Source organism: Aquila chrysaetos, chromosome 21, assembly GCF_900496995.4.
Source record: "Aquila chrysaetos chrysaetos chromosome 21, bAquChr1.4, whole genome shotgun sequence".
Lineage (NCBI taxonomy): Eukaryota > Metazoa > Chordata > Aves > Accipitriformes > Accipitridae > Aquila > Aquila chrysaetos.
The window spans coordinates 8,681,849-8,709,822 of NC_044024.1; the positions used below are offsets into that span (position 1 = coordinate 8,681,849).

The 27,974-nt window shown below is 38.9% G+C and overlaps 2 protein-coding genes across 8 annotated transcripts; both read right to left on the minus strand.

Moving 5' to 3' along the window:
• Nucleotides 1–217: 217 nt before the first annotated feature.
• On the minus strand, nucleotides 218–12,132 carry VGLL1 (vestigial like family member 1). 7 transcript variants are annotated; one of them, XM_041118949.1, is made up of 7 exons: nucleotides 10,805–12,132; nucleotides 10,319–10,436; nucleotides 7,619–7,685; nucleotides 6,559–6,788; nucleotides 5,563–5,982; nucleotides 3,371–3,430; nucleotides 218–2,692 (listed from the first exon to the last, which is right to left on the minus strand). In XM_041118949.1, exons 4-7 carry the CDS (start codon nucleotides 6,767–6,769, stop codon nucleotides 2,652–2,654), a joined length of 732 nt encoding a protein of 243 aa, XP_040974883.1. In that variant the 5' UTR covers nucleotides 6,770–6,788; nucleotides 7,619–7,685; nucleotides 10,319–10,436; nucleotides 10,805–12,132; the 3' UTR covers nucleotides 218–2,651. The 7 variants fall into 7 exon arrangements, with proteins under 7 accessions (XP_040974883.1, XP_040974882.1, XP_040974885.1 ...); XM_041118948.1 differs by lacking the exon at nucleotides 10,805–12,132 and adding an exon at nucleotides 9,775–9,810 and having other exon boundaries at nucleotides 7,619–7,682; nucleotides 10,319–10,798; XM_041118951.1 differs by lacking the exon at nucleotides 10,805–12,132 and having other exon boundaries at nucleotides 5,563–5,979; nucleotides 6,583–6,788; nucleotides 7,619–7,682; nucleotides 10,319–10,798.
• A 107-nt stretch (nucleotides 12,133–12,239) lies between these two features.
• HTATSF1 (HIV-1 Tat specific factor 1) lies at nucleotides 12,240–27,972 on the minus strand. Its single transcript, XM_029996878.2, has 9 exons — nucleotides 27,613–27,972; nucleotides 23,549–23,753; nucleotides 23,179–23,226; nucleotides 21,838–21,992; nucleotides 20,616–20,779; nucleotides 18,867–18,966; nucleotides 17,679–17,768; nucleotides 17,047–17,184; nucleotides 12,240–16,643 (listed from the first exon to the last, which is right to left on the minus strand). The coding sequence occupies exons 1-9, from the start codon at nucleotides 27,778–27,780 to the stop codon at nucleotides 16,359–16,361; spliced, it is 1,353 nt and encodes a 450-aa protein (XP_029852738.1). The 5' UTR covers nucleotides 27,781–27,972; the 3' UTR covers nucleotides 12,240–16,358.
• Nucleotides 27,973–27,974: the final 2 nt, after the last annotated feature.

Below are 27,974 nucleotides of genomic sequence, written 5' to 3' on the forward strand. Positions count from 1 at the left end.
GGAGCGTGACGGCAGCATCAGGAACGCAGCGCTAGCCTGAGTGGAGAAACAAGAAACACTCCACTCTGGACAAACAATATTGAGAGAAATATATATGTATATTTTAATTTTAGATATATATTATATACATGTATATATAAAAGCCTACCCAATGTAGGGAACCGCTGTGAAATGTTCAAACCTCTATTCATATGAAATCATTAAAGGCAGATTGCACTGATGGGTTAACCATGTTTATTGCAGAAGAAAAGTGAGATGCCTATAAACCCAGGCACGCTCTGGTGCATGTTGCCGCAGCGGTGTAAGACAAAACGCCGGAGCCTCTGTGCCCCAACCCTCTACCCCAAAGTCATCGTTCTAACAGCCAGGGAAGAGAGCAAGCACCCGTACGCCCAGTGTGGAGCCCAGCACCCCGGCTCACAGCGCTGGCGAGGGGCGCTGGGATAAGACTTCAGCCCTTGGGCTGCCCACGCACTTGCTCCCTTTTCCCAGGTCTGCCGCACAGCTGGATGACAAAGACGCAGCATTGCCAAACCTCGCAGCAATGGTTCAAAGCGTTACCATGTCAAGGCAGAATCGCTGATGCCTTGTGTCCTTGCAATAAGTGACATACATTTAAAAACAAGGGGTTCTCCCCCCACCCCCACGCTGCCCGACTCCACTTGGTTGATTCACCAGAAACACAGGTTTTAAGTCACCTTGAATATTTCCAGCTGACACACGCACAGGACCAACCAAGCAGCACTACATTTTAAGAGCATTTAAATATACTGTTATGTGTCTTTTCAGACCTTGGAGAGAAATTATTTAAGCATTTTCCTTTAGGAGGGATGGCAGAGGGAGACAAAAATAATATTTCACTATTTTGAAGCAATAACCGAAATTACAATACACACTAGTAAGACAGATGTATGGGGTACAGCTTGGAAATCTTTGCTTCATCCCATAGAGGAAGTCAGATTATATTACCACGTAGCCTTAAAAATCAGGGAATTAAGTGATTTGGCATGACAGAAGAAAACTACTTGGAGATGTATTCCTAAACTTAAAAGGTAAGAAAGGCAATTTTGTAGAAATATTAAAAACAAGTGATTTTTCCATGCTCGTCTATAGGGAGACAGGATGTTGGTCTACCTTTTCTTAATTTAGTTAAAATAGTTCCCCTCGCATGCGATCTCAGGTTGGTCTAGCTCATGTATATGCTAGAGCAAACTTGTATGATACAAATGGGATTTTTAAAATTTTTCTTTTTAAATCAGTACCATAAACATCTAAAGTTGCTGAACTCAAATTATTTATAAAATTACACAAGGTGTTATAACTGAAGTAGACCAGTGGCAGCACAGATACCTGGTGTAAACAGATCCACAAACACTTACATCAGCTAAGGATTTGTCCTATAAATCACAAGCTCTAGTATCTCAAAGGTCAAATTTCTTTAAGCAACTGTGTAGAGCTGTCAGAAAAAGTTAATTGTGCTCCTTTATGTTAAATTAATGTATAGCTAACAAAGAAGGAAAAAATAAACCCAAGTCTTTTTTATCCTTAGGATTTACAATAAAAGCTAAGCAGTCTCTCTTACTGCAGGGATTACATGCACAAATCTAAACACCAGTCACATGAAGTTTTACTCAGAGTAGCTTCAGCAAACATATTTGCCAAGGGTGAGTGGTGAAGCGAGGGGAGGATCTGAACGTGCAGTATCGATGCACAGTTCATGGCTGCCACTTTTGCTGCACGGAAGAGCATCGAGACCACCCCCCATTCAGCCGCTCTGAGGTCTGTGGGATGCAGCTACCACGAAGGGATTGATTTTTGCTTGTTCAGGTGGCCAAGCCCTTCAAGGTCAGTAATTTAAAATTCAACCCCACAGGGTTTATTTAGAAAAAAAACCTTTTACACCTGCAGACAGACTGGGGAAATAGACCGTTCCCACCTCCAGCTTTTTACTCAATGGTATTTTAATTGCATCCAATGAGGATCCAGATTTCCTCCCAGATCTAGTGTTAATTCACTGTTTTCTAGAGGATGGTTATACATTATGAGCAGGCAAAATAGAGCCTTCGGGCATATGCATATTATATAGTTTCTGAGGAATGTCCCTGTGAATTGCAAGTATGGTTACAAATTACTGTACTTCCAAAACATGATAACGTGTTTTGCTGACCTGTGGTTTTCTTGAAGTCTCTTGCCCATGGTCTAAGACTATTTTAAACAATATGGAGATATCAAATCAGCTAAGAAGCTGCAGCACTGAATTTATGCTAACTGCATCCCTGCACTTATCAGTTATCAACTGCATTGATAAGAATTCTCCTTCTTATCAAGAGATGGTAAATGAATAAACACAGAAAGATTAAAAAGTGCTAAAAGTCCTTTCAACAGGGCTACATGAAAAGCCTTAAGCTGACAATATTTCTTCACAACAAACATACTCTGTCAGGTTTAATACCATAGCTATTAGAAATTATTTACTGAATAGAAAAAGATGATTTTTCATTCCCCAGATAGTAAATAGTACATGTATTCTTCCAACTGAGAGAAAAAGCACAGAATAGCTGCAGTTCATTTCTTCCTGATTCACAGTTGCAAATAATAAAAGTTCACAGCAAGAACTTTCTCTTTCAGAACAAAGTAGAAACATCCAGTTGCTAAAAGTACAAATCTCGTCTTCTGTCATGAATCTGAATACCTGAAAGACACAGCAGTATCAGGACAGTCAAACAGCATAGTCCACGCAACCTCTTAGGATGTTGTGCAAAAAAAATTGCACCTTTGGGTCTGATGCAAGAGGGCCCTTACTAGAATAACCAGAATGACCCATCCAAAGTATCCCCAAAATATTGCACATCAAAGAACCAACATCAGGGTATGACACAGTCTCAAGAGACTAATAAAAATATGCAAGCCTGAATGCTTTGGGAATAATTTCTTAGAACAACTCTCCTAGCAGTGTGGTGGGTTTGCTGGTGAAAACTGCAGTAATGCTAACACACAGCTCCAACAGGGACCTCAGCCTGAAGAGGTGCTTGAGATACAAAGCAAGGGGTGTCCTACCTTTCTGGGATCTGAAACGTGGACAGCCAGTGCAAAATAGGCATTGTGAAGTGGCAGGCTGATGGTATAACCACAAAAACTACGGTAGATGGAGTTAGAAAATCATGTATCTCATTTTAATAGAATGTTTTACCTCTTCTCTGTTAAATGTAGCTATGGGAGATGGTGTCTATATCTGGGGGAAAAGCAAGCTTTTGAAATACAGTCAGGAAGCAAGCAAGGAAGCATCTTTAATTCTGCATGCGTAAACAAGGCAGCTGTCCTTCATAGGTGAGTATTAATTTGTTCCAAACCTGCTGGTTTCATTACTCACCTGCAGTGGCATGGCTTACACTGGGATTTTCTGAGCCTTGGTAAGAGCTTGCTCTCCTCTCTTAAAAAAAATAAAATACTGGAGATGAGCAGAGATTCAACACAGAGCTAAAAGCGACAGTAGTTCCTAAAGAAACCTTGTGCTTTTGCAGCCCAGCCTATAGCACAGGTGCTGGGGAGCTCTGTGCTGTCTGGCACAGCTATATACACTTCCATAAATATAAATATCAGCTGTTCTTAAACATGACACAGCGCAACAAGAAGTATATTTAACAGATAGAGCCAAGAAACAGGGACTCCCACAGCCAGACTAGATGCACACATCCTAGGGACTTGCCAAAGATTCCCTGTGAACCTGGGCCAGCCATTTCTTATCTGTTCTTTTTGGGTTGCTTGATAAGCACATGTACAGCGTTACACATGTGGTGTTACGAGGCTCCCTGAATATTCAGAAAGGCCCTGTAAACATCCTGAAAGAAAAGGCTTTAATTTGTGATGGCTGAGGAGCACCAAGCTGTTTAATTTCCTTTTCAATTTTTCCCCCACTCATTTTCTTTCTGAAATTCTCAACAAAAAGTCCACTGTTGTCAGCACTGCCTCCCTTTTTCAATTCCAACACTAGTTTCATGAAACATCTCCTTTTTTGGAGGAGTTGGTTCTTTGGGTTCCCAAGCCTTGATAGGCTCACATTGCCCCCTTGGGGGAAGAGGGCACCTAACCTTGTTCTTAAATTAAACCCTAGAAGTCCAGACGGTGTCTTTAAAGTAATTAGACTGTCATTTACTAGCTGAAAAAAGTCTAGGGTGCATGCCTGTGTAACACATACATACAGTCTCAGCTAAATCTAACTATGTATCATGAGCAGAAAGTTTGTATTCGAGCCAAAGACACACACACTCTCCCTGTTCCATGCACAGACACAGACAGGCATTAGACACTCTAGCAGGACTAAGGTAGCAACACACCTACAGTTGGGGTCCTCAAAACAACAGAGCTTCAGTATAGCCTCAAAAGAGGAACTGTGGATAAGACTGCCTGTAGATACAAACAGTAGTTTTAGCCTACGTTCTGCCATATTTTTGCTGATGCAGATTAGAAACCAGGTAACCGGTAGGTATTTCACAGCTGGTTATTTTTCAAAACCTAAGACTCAGGATCACTTCTTCACATGCCTGGTCTTTTTTATCTAGAAGCACCAGGTAGGACATGCTGTATTTTTCCAGCGACTCCCTAAACATTTCACAACCCTTTTTCTTGGAGACCAGTGCCAAGCTGACTATCTGGGTAACGCCTAGGAACAGCAATGCAGGCATACCCTAACAGGGCACCAGGGCTCTGGCCAGGAAGCTTCATCTCAGAGAGCTTCTCAAAGGCAGAAATTACTCACAAGGGAGCAATTTTATCCGGCAGACCTAGATGCTGTAGGAACGTAAGCTCCTGGGAAATGGACTTCAGCCACCAGCCACCTTTCTTCTGTGTGCTAGTAGTACCTAGGATTGGGATTCCTACTAATTGTTAATAATAAATAAGTAACAATCATCACTTCTGGGTGAATTGCATTAGTTCTGGGAAATCTACTGCAGAACGCAAACACAGCCTTTGACACACAGGGCAGCAGTGCTTCGTGGCAGGCAGCAATTAGCTGGCAGACAAGGCAAGGCCAGCCCGCCAGCCCCTTTACCCTAGTCCTTCCAGCTACAGACAGAGACTGGGGAGGGAGAGAAATCCCTGGCCATTCTGGTAAGGGCTGCAGTTTCACATCCTGTATTCAGAATATCACTAACGCCCTACACAGTAAGTTAGGTTGCTCAGGGCTCTTACCTGGCCACTCCTTTCTTGTCATAACACAGGAGCATCCAGTACACACAGTGCCACCCTACCTGCTACCTATAAGGTAGAGATCCTGATAGCACTGTGGATAATGCTTATATTCACTTAAAGTATCTCCCTAATGTGAGCCAGAAGGCAAAATATTATGCAAGTGGGCAGTGCGTATTTTTGATTAAGCCATACTATATAGCTAATCAATCCCAAGTAGCACAGTACACAGCATGGGTTAACTATTGAAAAAAATTCCTACAAGCTGGGCTGGAGATGGCTCCAGCTTGAGAACCGTAGGAACAGACTGTATTATTTTTGTCTCTTTACATAAGATGCTATCAAAGAATAAAGTGATAATAAGTATCTCCTTACCTCCCCCAGGAGCTGAACTTTGACTTATATTTTGTAACCTAGCAGGTCCAGTCATACAAGCAGAACTTGAGTGTTGCTTCATGGTACATTCTTGCATGGATGTTAGGCACCTTTCCTGCTGCAGAAGACCAAGAAGAGAACCGTATTTCCTGTCAGAGATCGGTTCATCTACCGCATGCAGGTCAGGCAAGGCATGATGATATACCGAACTGGTAAGACTGGGAGTCCCAATCGAAGGGAAGGGCCATAAATCTGCAGGTTGAGTTGGATGACTCCGCAGAGTTGATGGCTGGTATTGGCCTGCCATACCAGCAGCAGAAAAATTCAGACCAGAATTTGACATGCTTGTAGCTGAAGATGACGGATATGGTTTGGAGCAATGTGAAGAGAAATTCCACTGATGGGGAGACATGCTATCTACTTAAAAAGAGAAAGAAAGCATCTGAAGTCTCGTAAATTCTTACTTTTTTCCAAGGCAAATTCCAATGGACTTCTAAGGGAATGCTACCAGATTGCATATTCATTTTTAAAGAAATATATATTCACTTTAGTGCTGCTTATCTTAAAAATCAACAACAAATTCATACTAAAAGCGGATTAAACCAACACCACCAATACTTTCGAATAAATATTACATGTGTTTTCTTACAGGCCACTAGCATAGGCAGGGTTTTAACAATTGCAAGCTTAGACAAATATATTCTTGCAAAGACAACAAATTAAGTCATAATGTGCTTAATGCATCTGACAGTGAGGGAGGCTCCTGGCTGGAAAACGAGGACCCGGTCCCACCAACAGAGAGCTTGGGAAGGACCCCAGCAAGCACAGGTTTTTACCCAGGAAGTCCCAGCTACATAATCCAGGGCTTTGCAATCACAATTTTCTTGCTTTCTGTTTGCACACAATTCCAAATTGAAGCACGCTGCATCTTAAATTCGTTAGTGAAAGCTAGTCACCCCTGTCTAACACCACGCTCACACATGGAAAGCTGCTCACCGTTCTTCAGGACAGCAGTCTCACCCTTGTGCTTTGTGCTTAGGTCTTGTGGGTTCTTGGCATTGCTTAGAGCTCTAGAAAAATGTTCGTCTACCACGCTGTTAATATCCCCTTGGAAATACGTAAATACAACACTCTGAGACCCCCATTCTGTTTTCACGGGTTCTTTGCTTTTACACGGCTTTGGAGAGAGCTTCCTTGTTTCTTCCATTTTCAATAACCAACAGCCCCTGCCAAAACAAGAACAACAGACCAGTCAAAGAAATACTATTCAACTCAAAGTCCACAGTCAGTGGTAAGCCCATCTTCTTCCTGAAACTGGTAGTGCCACAAGAACCGTTACTAGTAAGATTAGGTTTTTTATCTGGGTTTCTGCTTCTTCCATGCACCTTTTCTTTACTGATTTCCTTATTATATACTTCTAATAGGAAATACTTGAAGTATAAATCAAAAGGAGAAACCTTTTAATAAATATGTACTACATTTTTCAGAATTTTGATGGGGGTGCATTTTTCCCAATCAGACAAATTGAGTCCAATTAGTCTTTAACTCATTCAATGCAGTTATCTTTTGCTGGTCAGCTCTAAGTTTGATATAACTGTACAACGTACAACTTTAGTAAGGTATACTGCATCTTGAAAGCAGTGAAGGGCTTCGAGATGCAGAGGGCCTGATGGATACCAACCTTGTATAAGTTACCTGTCAATGCCATAGCATCGGCTCTATTGAAGAATAACATCAGTACATCTATCCACCAGCTGTTATTTCTCACCTTGCCTTCATCCATCTTTATAACTCTGGGCTTAGGATCTAGCACTGTGCAAATATACCCTGAGGATGGAAGTGTGCTAAAAGAACTGAAGCACTTCAGACAATACAGAGGTGGCATTATCCCTGGGTGAAGCTCAGGGTGAACTTATCAAAATGCTTTGTCCAATTCTGGTTTTTGCATTGTTCAAAAAAACCATACTGACAGAGTGAAAAAAAAAATTAAAGAAGAAAAAATACTCATTGGAGCTGAAAATAATAACAACTTTAGATACGGTAGAGTTTGAAGTACCTTGATCACTGTCAGCACAGACCTCCACAAGCAAAAGACTTCTGAGAGTAATTAGTTGCTTCACCTGTTAGAAAAAGACACTCCGATTAAATTATTGGAAATTCAAATTATGGCAAATTCAAGTGAAAGAACCCACCAAACAAAAAACCCTTTTTGTTTGCAACAACTTACCTAGGAACGTGGTGGGTCTGCCAGTTGCTTAAAACTTTGGTAGCAAAACTGCTAAAACACACACTGGAGCTCAACCAGAAGTTATGGATTTAAGGCAGGAATTACTCTAAAATAGTTTGCAGGAAGTCAACAGAAGACTGTAAGACTCCTTTTTGTTCTCCTTAAAAATCTCTGCTGCCAGATATGGTAAGAGTAGGACAAGGAACGTCACTGCTTGCCCTGGAGAAGGATCGTTTTTATGCATTTGTGCAGTTTCTGGCCGCAGGGGAGCTAGTTCTACAACCAGAGCTCATATGTTCTGCTGTAATCAAAATCATATTTAGCAATGCTCAAGCTATGCATGCAGTGAGAAGTGCCTGCTGTTTCTATTCAATTTTCCAGTCTCACTGGAACAGCTCATCACACCGCACAGCATAATTGATTTACCTTGGTAGCAAAAAGAAGGCCGCTATTTTTCAGAGACTGGGGAAACCTTCGGCCAATAGCCAGTTTTATCACGCAAAACCTAATGAATCATTAGATTTGTGTTTCCATCCAACTAGCCCTGCAATATGCAGTGTTGCTTAATCTATTCCAATACATTTATCGGATTTCTTTTCTAACCATAAACCCCCCAATCCTCAGTACCTTCCTAATAAACATTGCACTCATCTGTGTCTGGAAGGGTATTCTGAAATATCTGCAAAGGCTGCCTCCAAATGGTCTCTCAGTGTTTCTTACGCATGAAAAGACTGTTCAGGCTGTAAAGCCAACTATTCAGACATTAAGAAATATGAGGATTAAGGTTATCCAGCCATAATCCATTCCCTTTTTAATCTTAAGCCTTCACCTACAAACTTCTTGTCCACGTTTATCATTTGCTTCTATGTCTAGTTTTGCTTGTTAGCTCTACTTCCCCCATATTGCCTGCTCATTTCTCCCCCTCTTCATGATCCCTTGCTCAGCTAGCCCTAGTCCTCTGTCATCAACTACCAATTTATGTTCAAATTCAAGAGTTCCTCAGTCCTCATCTTAGGATTTCTATTGCTTTGCCCTTCTTGCATCCTTTCCCCAACTCCAACCTCTGGTCCACCTGAACATAGTGGTGGGGATGGGACAAACACAGGTTGGTCACCAGTTAGGAAATGCAAGGGGATACTCCATAGCAATCGTCTGATGGAGAAGACAATCTTTCAGAACTTTAAAGCTGACCAAACTTTCCCAAAACTTAAACCTGAAAACTTAAACCAAAAAACCTTCCTCCTGATTTACAGGCACCTTCCCAAGGCCCATGAGGGGAGCAGGAACTAGCACAACCCAGCCAACTTCAAGCACAGGAAGAGACACTATTTTTTCCCAGTTTTGTTTCAGAAAGCAACCCACTGTTTAGGTTAAGAAACTTTCTGGTTGCTCAGCTGGAGGCCAACGCTTGCCATGGAAAATTCCAACCCAAGCGGTGAAAGCTTGGCAAAGTCATCAGCAACCATATGGCCTGAAAAACAACTACATCAGGCCATCTCAATAGCAAGCAGCAAACCAGCTCTTCCTACGCTGCTCTACCACCACGCATCAACGTACAATTTAAAAAGCATTAGCTCTGGCCCAGAGGTCTATTTTTCCTGTTCCTCACTCAGTGCAAGCCAGCCACTGCGTCTTTCTACCACTTTATTAACATGCTTGACTTGCTTGTGACATTAATTGTAAGCTCTTTTAGCACCATTTAGTGGTGTGTAGCAGCTGTTACGCTCCTGTGAATTGTGACCACAGTAGTTACAATATTAGAAAAACAATACATTTTTTAAAAGAAAGAATGGTCATTTATCTTTTTTTTTTTTTTTTCCTCATTTCCCCCAAAAACCTCTTGTGCTTTCCCACAAGTAGTCATAAGAAGGCTGGATATAACCTAGGTTATATCTCAGTCCCCTCAGTGAACCATATGCACATAAGAGGAATCTAATGTCCCAAGAGTAAGGACTTAAGATTTGGAGCACTGTGGTCTTCATTACCTGAACTTCCCATTCTTCCATCTTCCAGCAGGAAGTCTGCAAAAAAAGGCAGAAATCCTTCCGATCTGTGTCTGCCACTAACTGCTGTCAAACTATAGTAGAAGAACTGGAGCTCATGATGAAATGGACTCAGGTCACCTCACTCTACTCTCAGAATGCGTTAATTATGGCAAAATAGTGCAAGTAATTGTCCAAGTTATTTGTCCTTCAGGTGGACAAGGATGCCTGGTCAACACAGGCTTAAGAGACGTGGTTGTTGACAGCTCACCACAAGTGACAATACTGTACAGTATTTTTCACATCCCCTACCCTTGCTAGTAGTATTAATTTCCCATCACTAGCATCAGACAGGGAACCCTCTGTCCTCTAGTTCATGCAGCCCAAACCAGTTTTAAAAATAAATAAAATTTTAAAAATTCCACTTCCCAACTATTAAGCAATAATTTAACAAGCAGGCATTCTCTTTCCTCAAGTATCTTTCAAATAAGGGAACATCTGAGAAAGTCAGTGAACACACATTGAAATTATCATTGAATTCTCCTACCTTAACGCAATGTCACAAACGGTGTCACACCAGTAAGATTTTCCAGATGTGGGACGGTCATGCTGTGTCCAGCAGTTTGGGATCCTTGCCCCGGCAGGCTATGTGCACTCTGCAATGACTGCAGGAAGAGACAAGCAATGTTCATGAACTCCCTACATGCTTTCTAGCCTCTAGCTGCGAGTGAACTAGGCGTTTCCTTCAGCCTATCTGCTAAGAATGCATGAAATGCACTCCAACAAGTCAACCAGGTTAGGAGGTTTCAGGAATGAGGAAAATAGGATTGTAAGTAGGGGTTTTTTTATGACAAAGTGTACACAATAAAGAAGACAGTGTCTGGACTTCGGAAGAGTTTAGTGAAAGATGATAAACAAGTTATGGCAGAGAACCAAACTTGGCCAGGGTCAGAAAGGACTTTCCTATGCCAGGTTATAACATATTCAGCATTAAGTGTGTAACTACAAACATCTGCAAGAAGGAAAAGATCACCTGTCTCCATCCCAGATAAGCTGGATACCCAATTTTCTCTCTCTTCTTCACCGGATCTGTTTAAATGACTACAGAAATCTTCAGAAAATAAAAACATTGTTCTTGTTCTGTAAGGGCTGTAGCAAGAAACAGGTAGTTTGGGGTTTTTTTTTGTAGTAAATTTACCAAAATTACCAAATTTCAGCCATTCCAGAAATGCTGAATCAGGGTCAAATTCACCAGTCGCAGCTGGAATAATACACCAGGGAACTAGAGTCACCAAAGTGGTGACATGAAGTCTTTTATGCAGTAGCTTAAGAGTTTGTTTACACACCCAGAAAGTAGGAGAGCACAGTCCAATTCCCTCTGCCTAAATACGTATGAATCCGCCCTCTGCCATCTCCCAGAACAACTTAACTACCAGGCTGTAAGATTTCCCAGGATGGTGCTTAGTCTTTTATTGACACACTCTTTGCATAAACACATTTTCATTGAGAGACAGACTGGATTCCAGTTTATCAGCAGGGCAAGTGCCAACATCTCAATCATTCGTTCTTCTATCCCCTTTTCTAAACTGTTTCATATAGCAGAGATTTCATCTGCTAAAGCTTTTCAAGACCTCATTCAAGAATTTCCTCTTAGGTTGGCAGTTAAAGGACTCGTAAGGTTGTTAGATGGCATCAGTTTAAAGCTCCTAGGTGAACACCCCAAAGAACTACTGGGTAAAAATGGGATTATCATCCCTATTCCTTTGTAGTTTATAAATTGAAACAACTGATTTCCAGCGCTTTTAAAGCATTCAAAACATTAAGCTTTAAAAAAAAAAAAAAAAAAAAAAAAACCCACAAAAAAGCCCCAACACCAAAAAACTTAATTTCCGAGAATAAAAATTGCAATTCTGCTTGTCCTTAACAAACAACAGCCCCCCCAATCTCAATTACAACTATGGTGTCTGCAGTCATTCCTCCAGCTCCTTTCATCTTCATGCAGGGTCCACTAACACAAGCAGTCAGAATGAAGTCTAAGACAAAACCCACAAAGAGGGAACAAACCCACATCCCACTGCAAACACTTACAATTCTAGCAACATGACTACTGGACTCCAGTTGGAAAACGCTGGCATGTTAACACATAGGCTTTATAAATTGAAGTCACTGCGCACCAAATGCTACAGTATCTTTTACTGAGGAAAAAAGTAAGACAAATGCATTATCTCAACACTAATCAGAAAAGACTTGTTTTGTTCACGAGTTTGTTTATTAAAAAGGTAGTATAAAACACAACCCCTTTAAGAAACAAAATTGAAGACAAACCAAGGGATTCTCAGATGCTGTCACAGGTCTAGATATTATTCAAATGTTGGTGTTTTTTTTTTAAATGTTGGTTTTCTAAAGGATAGATGAAAACGATCAATGTAACTTATCGAAAGAAAATAACCTGTCAGAAAAATTCCGAGTCAACTTACTGAAAAGTTTAATCTAACAATATACTTTCATATTACAGAATGAGCAAAAACCAATTTGCTGCAAAAGATTTCATAATTCTATAAACATTTTACAGAACTTTCAGAGTATCCTGACAGTAAGACTTCAAGCCTTGTATAATGAGCACTAAAATACACACAAGTCAAATCAACACAAGTACACAACTTACATAATTCATTTATCATACTGCAGTATGTTTCCTCAAATTCAGAAATAAAAATAAGAATTTAAAATCCAATTAAAGTCTAGAGGTATGGTTTGTTTTGGTTTTTTTAAGAATTTGATTAGGTTATCAGTTCAAGAAGTCAGGGTATGGATATTGATTTTACTGGAAAATCTAAAGGCAAGTTTGGGTTTCTATGAAGCATCCAATACCTTTAAGTTTTCTTAAGTGAATTAAGCTAAGTATTTGTAATTGTAAATAGATTAACCCTAACTGAAAAATGTCTAGGACATGTTTTAGCTAAAATGCACTGCATTTAACATACTAATGATTTTAAGTGAATTGCAATCCTTATACAAAATGTAAGTTGTACGAGCGACTGAAATTCAATTAAAAAAAGTAATTAAAAAAAGTCAGCAGGAGAAACAGATAAACATTTTGATGCAAAATGAAACTAATTCTCTCTTTACAGCTGTATATGAACGTTCGAGAACCTGCTACAACTTACGTGCCTTTTCTTTTGGGGCTTTTTGTTTCCAGATGTCTACCTTGGCCATGCTCCTCAAACCATGTAATCTCTGATGAATACTTGTAATTCTGTACAATTACCTTGCCAGCAAACCATAAATAGCATTTGATTGTAAAGCAAACTACCAACATATCTTGAAGCTAAGCAACTGATTTTGTATTGCGTGGTTAAGAAAGTGATTATCTATGCCGAATTATGCTGAAGTACCAGTTAGTTAATACTGTTTCCCTGCTGTTACATTTAAGTGTTTTCACATCCATTTTGTCACAGTGAGAGAATTAGTAGAAACAGATATTTTTCTAGTTCAAAACTGAGCAACAATGATTATCCACAAAGTGTTTCAACCTGCTGCCAGTTATTGTTTTCGTAACATACAGAGGGAAGGAGCCTGCTTTTGTTAAAATGAACCTCTCACCAAAAGCCTAAGGATGAAGGAACATGCAGTATACTGGAACACTGGAATGGAACCTAAGAAAAAGCACTTTTAATTAAAAGAACAAATATAGCAAAAATTGCATTGGGGTCTTAACTTCTTACCAATTTACTTATGATGATGCTCAGTCAGAAAAAAATGTAAGTTTAAAAAGCAACTCTGCTTGTTCAGCTTCAGGTTTGTTAAAATTTGGTATTAAACATTACTGCTCTATACTATAAGATTTTCATAATCATACTTCAAAATAGGAATTTTAACTTTCGTGAAAAAATTTAATTTATGTTCAGATTAATTTATAAAAATTTGCATCATTTAAAAAAGGAAAACATCAAAAGAATTCGGTCTCAATTAAAATCTGCTGAAAAGAAAGTCACAGCTGCATTAACCTCTCCATAGACTATTAAATGCCTCAATAACTCAATGAATAGTTTATAAAAATATATTTTTACATTTTACTGGGGAATAACAGAGGTAGACAAAAGGAAAATACCAGTTTGAGTGTAATGCCGCACTTCAGAACAACATATTTTCATGGAAAAACAGCTTTTATTTTTGTAAGAATCCTAGTTAATAGGAAAGCCAGGAAAGCATTTGGTCTCAGTCTTTGTCGGTGCTCTGCTTCAGCATGAAGTCTAGAGGAAAAGGTGAAAAGACTAACATCATGTTTGACTTTTGAAGCAAGCCAATCAAATTTGTACATCAATTGGAGAGAGGAAGGTTACTGCACATATAATGATTCTTTATTTTTCAAAGTCTTTTTTTCAAACACTAACACTAACCTTAATTTTTTATATTTGATACCATGATAAGGCTTCATAGAACTGTACAATATTTATACATTTGTCAATAGTTTCCCTATATCAGTTGCAATTCCACAGTAAAACAGGTGATTTAACTGTGTAGAGTGTTATATGACTAGGCTCTCAAAAAATAAAAGCTAACAAAACACAATAGTCTAACAGATCTAAAGCCTGGAGTCTAGAAGCTGGAAGAAAAAAAAAAAGGAGCACTGAAAGCAATACCACCACACTAAATTACACTCTTCATATGCAAAATCTTCCAGCCCTCAAAGGTTTGTGGTGCTTATTACCAATAAAAATAACTAGGCAGAAACAACACAACCCAGAGATGTAATCTGAATATGCCACTACGTGCAGCTACAAACCAGGCAGTATTTCAGATTCCCTGAATTGTTCAAACACCTGTTTTGCTGAAGTGTACAATTCAAAAACTTGTGAAGATGAGAAAATTATCTTAGCTGGCAAGAGTTACAGCTCTTCTTTGTAATGCAACTCAAAATTGGAAATTTGTTATGCCAGCTTATAATGAGCCCCCAGACTTCAAATATCATCTCTGTTGTAAGACCAGATATTTTGTCACAAAAAGATATCATTTATAACCACAGTGGCAAGTGTTAACTTAGATGCTCTGGTTGGCATAGCCACCCATACATATTGATTACATATTAAAAAAAACCAAACCAAAACAAAACACCAAACAAACTTACGAGTACCATAAAGGCTTCTGGAAAAAATATAGATGGTAATCTCAGAGCACAAAGTTTGAAAATACCAATTTTCAGAGTATTCTGAATACTTCAGGATGGAAATATAAGAATTAGCATCTGTGGTTTCTTGCAATCCAATATGAATTAAAAAAATTCAAAAAATCCTCCTTACAAACGTGCACTAGTAACCATCCGTATGAACAGTGTGCTATGAATTTAGCACCAATATTTTAATTGTTTAGTGACTAAACCCATATTCTTCTATCCTTAGGTATCAAAATAATGGGATTCTAAATTAAGAATGACTATGCCCAGAACATCTCCCCCAAAGTTATTTTTGAAAGCCTGCCACTTATAAAGATATCTAAAGCTAGAATGTCTTCTAAATCCTTGCTTTTGGAAATACTTCTAAGAGGGCTAGCATTGCTTTTTTCATACAAAAGAGTATTATTTGAAAGCGTATTTTCACGTATTCTAACTTTTGCACAACAAATGTAGTTCAAGTTGCCAAACGCCTTTAAATTTTATGAAATGTGAGATCCTCCCCACTTTGAAGAGCACATAGGGCTAAACTAAAATGTTGACAAGAACTCACATTCATCATTCTAACAAAGTTAAACAAAAACCTTTACTCTAATATTAAAGCAAAAACTAAACAAAGCCAACACATCAGTCAAAAGCCTATTTTGCATACCTACTGCATACAGACCATGAGAGTTTAAGATCAGTCTTATCTAATTATGGCCTAGAATGTGTGTGCTCATGCATTTCTAGTCTCCTTGACATAATTCCAGCCTCAACAGAAGATCTAAGCATCAAAAAGAAGTTCTAAACAGGGGAAGAAAAAAATAATTTACTGAATGCTGTGATTTAATAATCTGTCTTCACTCAGTTTGCCTTATGTTGACTATGGCAATGTTATTTGTTTTCCTCTTCCTTAAAGTTTGCCACTTGGTACTACTCTTAACATTCGCTACTTAATGTATAGCAACACCTTATACATATCACAGCATCTGTTCCATAAAACGAGCCAAGTACTCAGGACAAGAATAATTTTTAAGGATACTGAGTTCCAAGGGGTACAGGAAAATTAACAGTAAAATCCACCAATCTTGTAATAGCTTTGCATTACTTAAGTTACATATAGTTACATAAACATAAGGGTTGGAACATATTTCACACTTACATAGTGAAACACTGACAAGCATAGTTAGAACAAAAGAAGCCTGATGAGTTTTACTGCATTCTTGGCAACTTGAGTTACTTTACCTGAACAGCCAATTAATACAAACTTTTAGAACCTCATTAAATACTGCTATTAATGAAAACTTTAAAGCACACAGTTGATGACATTCTAATATGCATATATTCATATGAATATTGTCTGCAGTCACCCTGAAGAAAGGGATAAACTCAAACATCACCCTAAAAACCATGCTTCCATAAAGCATTAAAGATGTTATGTATCTGCTTCAACATCACTGCCTGCAAGGCTGCTGTCTGTAGATGGAGCACCGTCTTCATTAATGCCCTCACCATTATTCTCCCTCTTATGGGCTTCATCATTTACATCCTCCTTAGATGTGTCATTAACTTTTGAAGGCTGTCTGCCTTCAGGCAGTTTAACACTACTTGTTGCAGAATCTGAATCGGATGTAGTTTGCTGCTCCTTTGCATCAGGATCCTCTAAAAATGATCCCCACACTTTAAGCCTTTCTTCCCTTTCTCTTGCAGTCTCCTCCACCTATTAAAGATATGTTTATACACATTACAAAAGTCATACTTGTAAAAATGAGTATTTACACAGATAAAGTTATACAAACATTTATATTGCAGTAATATCTCAAGACTTCTATAGCCTCTGTGGACTATGAACTAATGATCTGTATATCCAGTGGCTAATCCTCTAAGTTGACATCTCCAACACACAATTTTTAACATCGAACAGGTTCTTCAAATTTTTTGCTAAATTGAATAATGAAGGATGATTTTTTGGAGACGTCCTAGAAGTTTTTTTAAGAGAAGCAAGATAGGGCATGAACACACAGGGGGAGGGTACAGGGATAGGAACACCAAGCACTTCTCAAATTAAAACCTATTTACAGTTTGGAAGAAATATTTGATAAAATAGGACCATGAAAGGCTACCTGATAATCCGTTACACCATCCCATGTTTCAGCACTGAGCTGACGGCCACCAAACCACCTTCCATTTAGAGTTAGCTTGCACAGATCAGCTTCTGTTGCTTCTTTAAATGACACAGAAGCCACGCCATCGGGGTGTCGCTGTAAGGAAAGACAACTTTCATTTAATAGTTTTCAAAATAGTGTTTTTATTCCAACACCTTTTAGATTGTGTTACAAAATCAATCAGGATATAGCTCCATCCTGATCATACACAATCATGTTCGAAAAATTCAATTTGCAAGTTTACACATTTTATTCTATGGGTACACAGAACAGACTTTTTGAACACAGAAAACAAACGTTTCAGCTAGTTTAGCTACAAATAAACGTACTTATAAACTTTCAAACTTGTGATGTATCCAAGTTATCGGGAAGAGTCAGAGTTTGTCTTCACATAGCCTGGTATAGATAGGTGCTTAGAAATTAATTTCCAAACCAGTTAATTTTAAAATACTGAAAGACTAGGTCAAGTTTCTATGAAATAAACACAAGAAACCAAATAAATGCTCCACTTATATTTAAAGAATCATGAATGTTTTGCACATTTACACATTACATCAATTCTGCCAACACAACATGTAAAAAATACCTACATCAAATATGAGAACCTTCTTTACTTGACCAAACTTTTCACACTCTGTCCGCAGATCTTCTCTGATCTCATTTAGCACTAAGGGGTCCTCCTGCAATGCAATCACATAGGATAAACTAAAAAGAAGCTCTTACTTCTCCCAGTGTTATTTTTGCTCAATCACCAATGGAACACATCTGCTGGTCTATTAAAAGTTCATAAATTAAGTGTTTTTATGCTGCATTTTCAAAGCCACTTGGGAGTTGGTAGACAGCCCTTACTTGAATTTAATAAATGCTACTTATTAACAAGGCTATTTTGTGCTGGTTTCTCCATTCTAACGTAGTTAGTTGTCCTGGTTTCAGCTGGGATAGAGTTAACTGTCTTCCTAGTAGCTGGTACGGTGCTATGTTTTGAGTTCAGTATGTGAAGAATGTTGATAACACACTGATGTTTTCAGTTGCCGCTAAGTAGTGTTTAGACTAAAGTCAAGGATGTTTCAGCTTCTCATGCCCAGCCAGCGAGAAAGCTGGAGGGGCACAAGAAGTTGGCACAGGACATAGCCAGGGCAGCTGACCCAAACTGGCCAACGGGGTATTCCATACCACGGGACGTCACATCTAGTATAGGAACTGGGGGTGGGGAATCGCCGCTCGGGGACTAGCTGGGTGCCGGTCGGCGGGTGGTGAGCAATTGCACTGCGCATCATTTGTACATTCCAATCCTTTCATCATTGCTGTTGTCATTTTATTAGTGTTATCATTATCACTATTAGTTTCTTCTTTTCTGTTCTATTAAACTGTTCTTATCTCAACCCACGGGTTTTGCTTCTTTTCCCGATTTTCTCCCCCATCCCACTGGGTGGGGGGGGAATGAGTGAGCGGCTGCGTGGTGCTTAGCTGCTGGCTGGGGTTAAACCATGACATTAGTTTACTCCTCCTTCCATCCCAAAAAGGAATACTTTCAGGATACACACAGTGAAAAAGGCCAATTTGAAAAATACATTTTTACCAACATCTTTCTTGCTTTTTGGAAATAGATGAATGAATTTTAAGCAGATGCTTGGCACAGGAAAAAGCCCTGCCCAGACAATAAATTTAATTTTGCTGTCATCATCGCCTTAGATTTTTGCTAAAATTCTTATGGCAGAAAGTTCAGACAATGTTAAATGTAACAGCACAATCTACAGTAGCAAACTGCACCTTCCTACCTCAAAGTCCTTTGGGTGAAACATATTCCTGATAATAACGATGCGCTCATGTCGCATTCGAGTTGCGCCATCTTTCTTCTCAGGCCTCCAATCCAGCTGTCTAATGAAATGAAGCAACAGTAAGAAGATATTGTTGCGGCTCTCTTCAGTTTCTACAAGTATTTGTTGAAAAAAAATCATTAATTCGGCATTTCTTGCAATCCATCAACTAAAACACGTATTTTGACACAAAGAGTTAAGTTATTCTTCTAAAAAATGCAATCATCACCCAATTTTACCACTTCTTCTACAAAGCAGTTGAGGTTTTAAGGTACTTAAATGCTCATAGAGGGAATATAAATTATTTTTAAAATCAAAGCATTTTCTTAAACACTGAAAAATTAATCTTTAAGTTTTAATTCCTTCCTAATATCAGCTCAGATACAGGAACCAGCTGCTGCCAAGTATAATAAAAATGTCAATATTTTACCATTTTTTCCTAACTTATTTTGTAAAAAAAGGAGATTCACTATTCCCTTTGGTTAAATTTAACTGCTTTATTTAAACAAGTATGCAAGAACACCTTCAGTCTTACACAAGCATTGCTGCAAGATGTATTTTGTTCCACAGTGTACAGAGCCACTGCTACAACATAGCAATGTAACTCAGGGCATCTGTTCTAATGACTTTGCCTTCTCACCAAAAATGTTACTTCTCGCAGAAATGCCTACTTCATATCCTACTACAAAAAAAGGACACATTCACTTACACTGTAAAATCTCAAAATCTTGTATTTGGCAGGGGGAAACCTTGTTTAAGTTCCTTATTGTACCTGCTACTTTAACTGAAGAAAACTTGGATTTCCAATGGAGGTAGTTTTGCAAGTAAATTATGCTCTTCAACTCAAAAGGAACACCAACTGAGATCAGTTTATTCACAGAAATTGCTGTCAAATGCAATTTCGTTACTTTCATACTTCTCTCTCCACACTGGAGATTTCTTACAGAAAGAACTGGCACTGTATCTTTGATGCTGATACATTTCAAGCTACTTTTGTTTGTAACTGATAAGATATCAAGTAGCCTTTGCTCCCTCCGCATTACTATTTAAAATGTTTAGTGGAATGCTGCTTCCATGAAAATATTAAGTCCTATATACTCAAACTTCTTTCTTCTTTAATCTGTATCTTCCTGATTCCAAAATGCAGAAAAACAATTTTTAAGTGACAAAAGCAATGAATCTAGGTACAATTAAAAAACCAGTGTATTTTATACCAGAGAGAGATGTCTGGGGGAATCTACAGAGATATTTTAGTATTTGGTCCTAAGGAAGCTAGCATCTCTTGCCCTTTGCAACTAGTGAAGTATGGTACAAACAACATGTGGACAGCCAGAGTGTTATTACCTTATAAAAGTAAGCCTAGATATCATGACAGGACTTGCACACTCTCACACACTGAGAAAGAAAAAAAAAAAAAAAAAAAAAAAAAAAAGTCTTTCATCTCCCCAGAGTTGTAATATTTTCTGCTATATCTGAAAGGACCTTGGTTCCCTATGTATTATTTTAATGTGTCAATCACAAAGAAGTTTATTATGTCAACATTTAATTTAGGAGTTCTTCCCCTCCAAACGTGTATTATTTAAGCTATTTCACTGTCAGGTAAGACTTCAATTATTGCGTAACTCTTAGAATTGCATTTGAAAGAAAGCAGTGCTTTACTAATAGCACTCAGAATTCAAACAATATTTTACTGAAATAAAAAATACAAACTTCTGCTGTTGAGACAACTTCTTCTTGTAGTCTTTACATTTCTTCTTCTTCTTGCTTGCATCATACTCCCCCTTCAGTTGAAACTTTGCAACTTCAACATGCAATTTATAGCCTCTAATTTCTGCCTCATCCAGAAGTCTCAATGCAAGTTGAACTGATTCTCTCTATTTGAAGATAAAACAGAGCACAAGCTTTAAAGCACGTGGTACAGTCAAATTATTCCAATAACATTTAATTAAGAATATTGTGCTAAGAATCAATTCCCTTTCACAGAAAACCATAATGCCATATCTCTTCCAAGTCTCTTGACACACAGCTGGCAATGCTTTCTTAATCAAAACCCAGTATTTCTTCACCACTGTTATTGCAGATTAATGCTCCCAAAAGCAATGGCATACACTTCATTCAAGTATGTCATAGAAACTAATCCGCAATGGTCAAGCAAGCTGATGAATTTCAAAGCAAGAATCAAAAAATTTCAGGGGGCTGGTTTTCTATAAAGCTTGTATCACTTTTCCAAGAACAGCAGATGTTGAGGCTTTTAAGCAATTTTTAACATTTTCCTAAAAGTCCTTTAGAGCGGAGACTGTCTTTATACTTTTGCACTAAACAGCCCTAGCTAACAAAATTGCAAAACTAGTATAGACTACAAGGCAGTTGATTTAGTACTGCCTGGTGCTTCTTGCAGAATTAAAGCAGATTGCACCTGCAAGCACTAACTTTTCACTTGTGAATCATTTGCAACACATGAAGGAAATAGTACTGCAGCCTAAACTTTTATAGGTTAATATAGAAGACAAGAACAGTTCTGAACCTAACCAGTTCTCAACTAAAAGCTGGAAATACAGGACTACAGTATGTTGCTTCCCATCTCATTATTTTTCTATTCTTGGCCACACTGTGGCATATTTTCAAAGAAAAAGGTGAAGAGGTCCCCCATTTTACCGCATAATCACTGGCAGCCAAGACAGAAAGGAACATGTAGAGACATGTTCACCAGGTATTATGGACATTTTCAGGGGGAGGGTGGAGGTGGATAACAGGAACCGAATGAGGTACACAAGCAGGTAAGGGGGTGTTTCTGGAATAAATCTTTAAAACAGACACCTAAATTCTAAGTTATACTTTAGATATTTCAATAATCTTCTGAACAGGATTCTGAAAACAGTGGCCCCAAGTATCTTCAACGGGAAGGAAAACTGTGTTTCAGTGCACCACTGACCTTTAGATAGCAACAGAGGCCATCTCCTTTAAGATTTCCTTCCTTATCTTTATACAGTTTGATTTTGTGTTCTTCTGTCTGAGGATCTCGCATAATGATACCACATTTTGACATGACTTGTATAAATTCATCTTTTGTAATGTCTGGAGGTAAACCTGCAAAATAAATTGAAACAGAAGGCTTACGTATGTTCAATTTTTTTTTAACCTCATTAGAACAAAAAACCCACAGTGTTTCTTTAAATGAAAGATATCAAACTTAAGGATGAAATTTTACATACATACAAACCACTGCCCTTGGGACCAATATTTTTGATATTTCCTTTTAAACTTTACTTCATACCAATATTTTGAAAATCCTTTTTGCTTTTTAATAGGTGTAACATACAGCAACATCTTTGCACTCCCTAATATGCAGACCTAGAGCTTTAGTGCTACACGATACCGACATTGCAGTGGACACAATGGCCTATGCAGATGTAACTATCCTGCTGAAGTTTTAAGTGCCACTGCACCTCTAGGGATCGGAGACAAAAAAAACCCCAACCTATAAACAGGCGACTATTCTCTCCACCCACAAATTTGACCAAAAAAAGCAACTGATAACGTATGGAGTTTTTAAAGTCTGAACTTTGAATTGAGGACAAGAAAAAAAAAACAAAATGGAGGAGGAAGTTATGTGAATGTTCCATGCTAGTTTGGTCTGGATGAAGATTTTTGAGAATTCAAGTGTGTGCATTTCTGTCACTGCTCAGAACCACTAAATGTACCTTTGTATATGCACCTAAAGATAACACCCCGACATCCAAAACAGGTAGAGAAATACCATAATAAATGCACAGATAGTTTCATTTGAGCTTCCCCATTACTTGCTCATTCTATTCCCAGCTTTTTTTTTTTTTACTTACTGTTTCCTCTCTTTCTTATCTAAGAATTTAATTATGTATTTATAAAATCAAATAAATATTGAAGATTAAACTATTAAGTGATGTGTATAGTCAATGCACTACCTTATTATAAACTTGTTCTCATTATCCTATTCCTTAGGAGCTCGCAGAAATTGTTTTTCTTGGCTGTAGCTTACTTTAAAAAAAACTTAGTGACTTGGCTGACAGCTCACAGAATATCACATTTAAAACATAAAAGCATGGAATATGCCCCTTATATTACTTTCCCACATCTGCAATTTAAAGGTCAGAAAGACATTATGCAGTCAGGAACATACCCTTAAGTAGCTTGCAAGTGGCAGACTGAATAGATAATATTCGAAGTCAGCGAGACACATAACAAGTTTCGTCTACAATCTTCAGCTCAAAGTAGATAAATAAACGGTATTACTTACCAGTCACATAAACATTTGTGTTTCTGTCTTCTTCAACATGAAACCATCCTAAAAACAAGAGTTTTAATGCAGTTATGCCAATATATTAAACATGGGAACATACGCTGATGTTCACATTCCATCAGATTTCTAAGAATTTTTGCTTGCTCACGGGAAAAAGCTCTGAACATGCCTTAATTTGCTTTTTTTTCCACCTTGTATATGGACTTAGGAGGATACCTATGAAGTACCATACAATTTTAAAACCATTCCAGCAATTTTCAGAACAAGCCATACCTTTGCTGTACATGGTAACACTGAACAATTGCCAGTTTCCACTCAGTACTATAGAGGTTGCAGCCTAAACAGAGGGAAACCCTTTATCACTTACCTGGCTCAAGCTTCCGTTTCTCAGCTTTTTGTTTTGGATCTGTTTGTTGTGGTCCTTTCTCATTTGCTGATGGTTGTGTTCCTGATGTCTTAGAACTTACTGGTTGCTTACTTTCAGTTGCTGTGCCAGAAGCAGATGAACTGTCTGTATCATCTGCATGGAAGCCATAGTTGGCATGATACGTTGCCAGGAAATCTTCTGTTATCTGAAAGCAAATTAGGAAAATTAATCCAAGATTTTGAGAACTACAAATTCAGGTTTGAAAGTGTTCTAATGTTAGTTAGATGATGGTCATTTTCTAATCCAGCAACACAGAAAATAACAGTATTTACAAAGATGATTGAAAAACAGTTTTAAAAGCCATATGCACAACAAGAACGATCAGTTCAGACATTACCTGAACTATATTAACATACTAATTCCATACAGTACATGAAGTTTATAAACAAACTTTTCACAAGTTCTGCCTTTTTTCAAGCAAAGCTTTCTGCTTTCCACATGAATTGGATTTGCCTGAAGGACAGAAACTAAGCGCTCCTGACTGTGTTGAAGAGATAAAGTGACACTGAAGGTAAGCCAACAACTTATCCACAGATGGTAAATGGCTGACACTTGTAGGCATCTGCCTTTTCACAGAAACATTTTCAGAGATGACATATATTTGTGTTGATAGACAATAAATATTGCACTTAGAGATGTATCTTAGCACACTGTTTATAAGGCTGTACACTCTACTTTATATCCTACTAATAGATAAATAATTAGCTTGCTCTTTCCTAGAGAGAGACTATATTTGGGTAAAATATAAAATTGGCTACTATCTTTTAGAGACCAAACCAAAAAAACTACTATAAATTACACCCAGTATTTCCAGCCAGGTAAATTTTAATACTAGCCACTAGCAATAACATGCAAAGAGATAATACATCATAGCTGATTTTGCTAGCATCACTGCACTATGAAGTATTTTCTGGAGTTACACACTCTGAAATTATTTATTTCCAAAACTACGCCTTAACCTTTGAAAATTTTATCTCTGAACTGTGCTGGACTTGCTTCATCTGTATTCAAATGGGTACAAAACTTAATGTCATTAAGCTATTGTAAGAGAGCAGCACAACAGATAGTAGTAAGTGCCAATGATAATAATGCAATCTCATATCTTTCACAGTGATTTGAAGCTTGATGTTTCAACTCTAACCTTTTATTATGACAAATCAAAAATGCAGAATTGACAGCAACAGGCTTATCATGAATAACGCAAGATGCTGTGGAACCCCATATAACTTCAAAGTTAAGCATGAAATAGCTCCTACACTAAACAAGATTTGCAACACACCTCAACCAGGAATGTAAGTGGCTGCTCTTACAGACATGACATAACACAATGTCAAGAGAAAGGAAGAGTACAACCAGCTTTAGCAAAGAAAAGGAGACTCTGTTCTAATCAGGTTCATTATATTTGACACTAGCAATCTTATCAAATCCTTAGTTTCACAGTTGATGAAATCCAGGGAATTAAGAAGCTTTTAAACTTTCTGGTGAACAGTATTACTCTTTTTCATCAGAGAATCTACTGATAATTCAGTGATTAAACCTGCAACAACTAGCCACCTTCCTGCAGCAGTATTATTTTTCAACTTCAGGGGGAACCACATTCTTATGTAAATCTAATTTTATTCTTAGCAAATTACCTACCACGGAATGTGAAATTTTGCCAGTCAATAACAAAGACTTTTTTTCCCTAATATGCTATCAACCTACCATATATACCATTACAACTACTCCAATATAAAATGTGTTTTTGCAAGCATAAAGGAGTTTATACAAGTATAAAGGCTTTTACTGGAACTTATCTCATACCATGCCTGCATGGAAAACAAGCACTCACAGAATTTTTTACTTGGGGCTTCAATCCAGTTCTGGTGGAGAACATCACAGAAAGAGATCAGTTCTACCTCCACGCCCAGACAGTTGTACAGTTTGGGGCAATGAAGCTTATAGGAAAAGAAATACAATACTTCAGGACATGCTAGCATGTAATTAACTACTGGTCACACTGAAATGGAAAGGAATAGATTAACCAAATGAAGAATAGAAACCCTATGCTTACAGAAGACATCCATCTGGTTTTTCATAGCAAGTGATGAAGGAAGGCAGATGAATTCAACATGCGATTTTGTGCTATGTCTGTGAAGGACTACAAAAAGTTGGTATCCATCAACATAGTACCATGGAAATAAAAATCATTAAATAATCCACGAGGTTGCAATCGCTTTTATTAAATATTTGACTGTCTCCAAATTTTTCTAAGGAATGTTGACAGTTAATATCATTAACTTTTCGCACTGCTTTGAAATACGCTTTAGTAGAAGTTCAGCAGACACTCTATTCCCAAAGTAGAGTAGCAGTGCAATACTAGTCTGTAGATGACAATTACTTAGACCAGTCAGAATATTTTAATATTTTGTCAGAGAACAGAGATAAGGAATTTTATTACTGCTCACGGAGTGGAGGAAGAACTACAACTTCTGGCTCCTGCGGTCTCTTAAATCTATTTTGATACAACAGTCTGTTGAATAATCATCAGCAAAATGAAGTAACCTGAGATATTACGGTATCTAGCGTGGTGACCTATCTATGACACATAGCGCTTCACGATGATTCTTTACCAACTTCTACTATACATAATATTTACTAATGAACTTTGCTGTTCCTGTATAATCTGTCCAACCCTTAATGTTATCTCCTCTCCAACACAGAAATTTGAGAAAATAAAGGCATTTAGGAAAGACCAATGCTCCTGAGAAGGAGAGGTAAATTTAAAAAAAGAGGTGAGAAAGAGGGGAAGGAACAGTGAGAAAAAACAAGAACCCTCTTAAAAGTTACTGTGCTTACTGGATATAGAACTCCACAGGGAGCCAGGGATACTCAGTTCTCCACTGCTCCACTTTGTGACTCTGGATTTTTCACATGTTTTCACCCCTCCGTAAGCCATCTGCTACATGGACACCTTACTAGGTTTACACACATATAAACTTGGCACTACAGTCTTCATTCTCACTCAGATTCTCTGAATTGCAATGAATTCAGAGTCAGAAATAAGAACTGGCACATTACATTTATCAAGCATATGCTACAAAATGTCTTAATACTTCTAAATTAAGTAATTGCCCTCATTCACTGTTCTATAGCAACAAAACTACTATTTCACTTGCAGATCAGTAATTGGCTCAACACATTAAATCTATGTCCTCTCTCACCTTGAAGAGCCATGCTGTTATAGCAAGTTCACTTTTTATACTTGGAAGTATTTAATAAAAAAAGCCACGGTGAAAAACTAATCCATTCTGTGGAATGCCTCTAAGTCAATACATTTAATTTTCAAGTGCATTTCCAAGATCTAAGGAGAGGGAACAAGACATCTTTACACATGCGTTGTTTTCAGTTAATAGTAAAAGAAGCATATACTACTCCATTTTCACCTAGACCTCTTAACAGACTAGATCACTTCTTCACTGCCAACAGAAAGACAACACACAGCTACTGTGATAAAGAAACCTAAACATGTCAAAGGCAGAACCGATTCGTTAAGATCCACAAATACAACTGTGACTTCATGCCAGGCCCGAGCAGTTCTACAGATTCACAGCCAAGGAGAAAAGCCAACCTACAGCTCTTCGCAACAAAGAGCGGAAAGCAGCCGGTAAGGTTACAGATGGAGACAACGCCAGCTGCCGTGGTTTCGCCTGTAAAAAAGAGCGTTTCAGCACTACAGAGACTTTGCAGCAGACATCTATTTGGCCGAATCCAGACAAGCCAGACACCTCCGCGGCGAAGAGGCCCAACACCAACTGCTCTTCATTCTCACCCTTCCTCGGGGAAACTTCGGCACGCCACGGGGGAAAGAGCCGCCCCACGCCCCCACGGAGAGACACCCCCCGAGGCTCCCCCACGGAGGGCCGCGGCCAAGCGAGGAGGCCGCTCCTCACAACGGGAAAGGGGGCACCGGGCGGGCCCGGCCGCCCGCCGCCAGGTAGCGCCGAGGCCCGCCCCGCACCCACCTTGGGGAACCAGGCCTTCTTCTCCCGGTCCCACTCGTAGGCGGCCCCATCGGCCGGGTCCACGTAGGTGAAGGGGTCGGCCTCGCCCTCACCGCCGGGCTCGGCCTCGTACTGCTGCTGGAGCTGCAGCTGCCGGTAGAACTCCTCGTTCCCGTCCTCACCGCTCATCCTGGCCCGTTCGGCGGGCCTGGGCGGGGTGGGGTGGGGGAGACGCCCGCACCGGGCCTAGGCGCCGCCGCCGCCGCCGCCGCCGCCTGAGGCGCCCGCTCGCCCCACCCCGCCCCGCCCCGCCCCTCTCCTCTCAGCGGCGGAGCCGGGCAGCGCGCGGGCACGCGCGGCCGGGAGCGGCGGGCGGGCGCGCG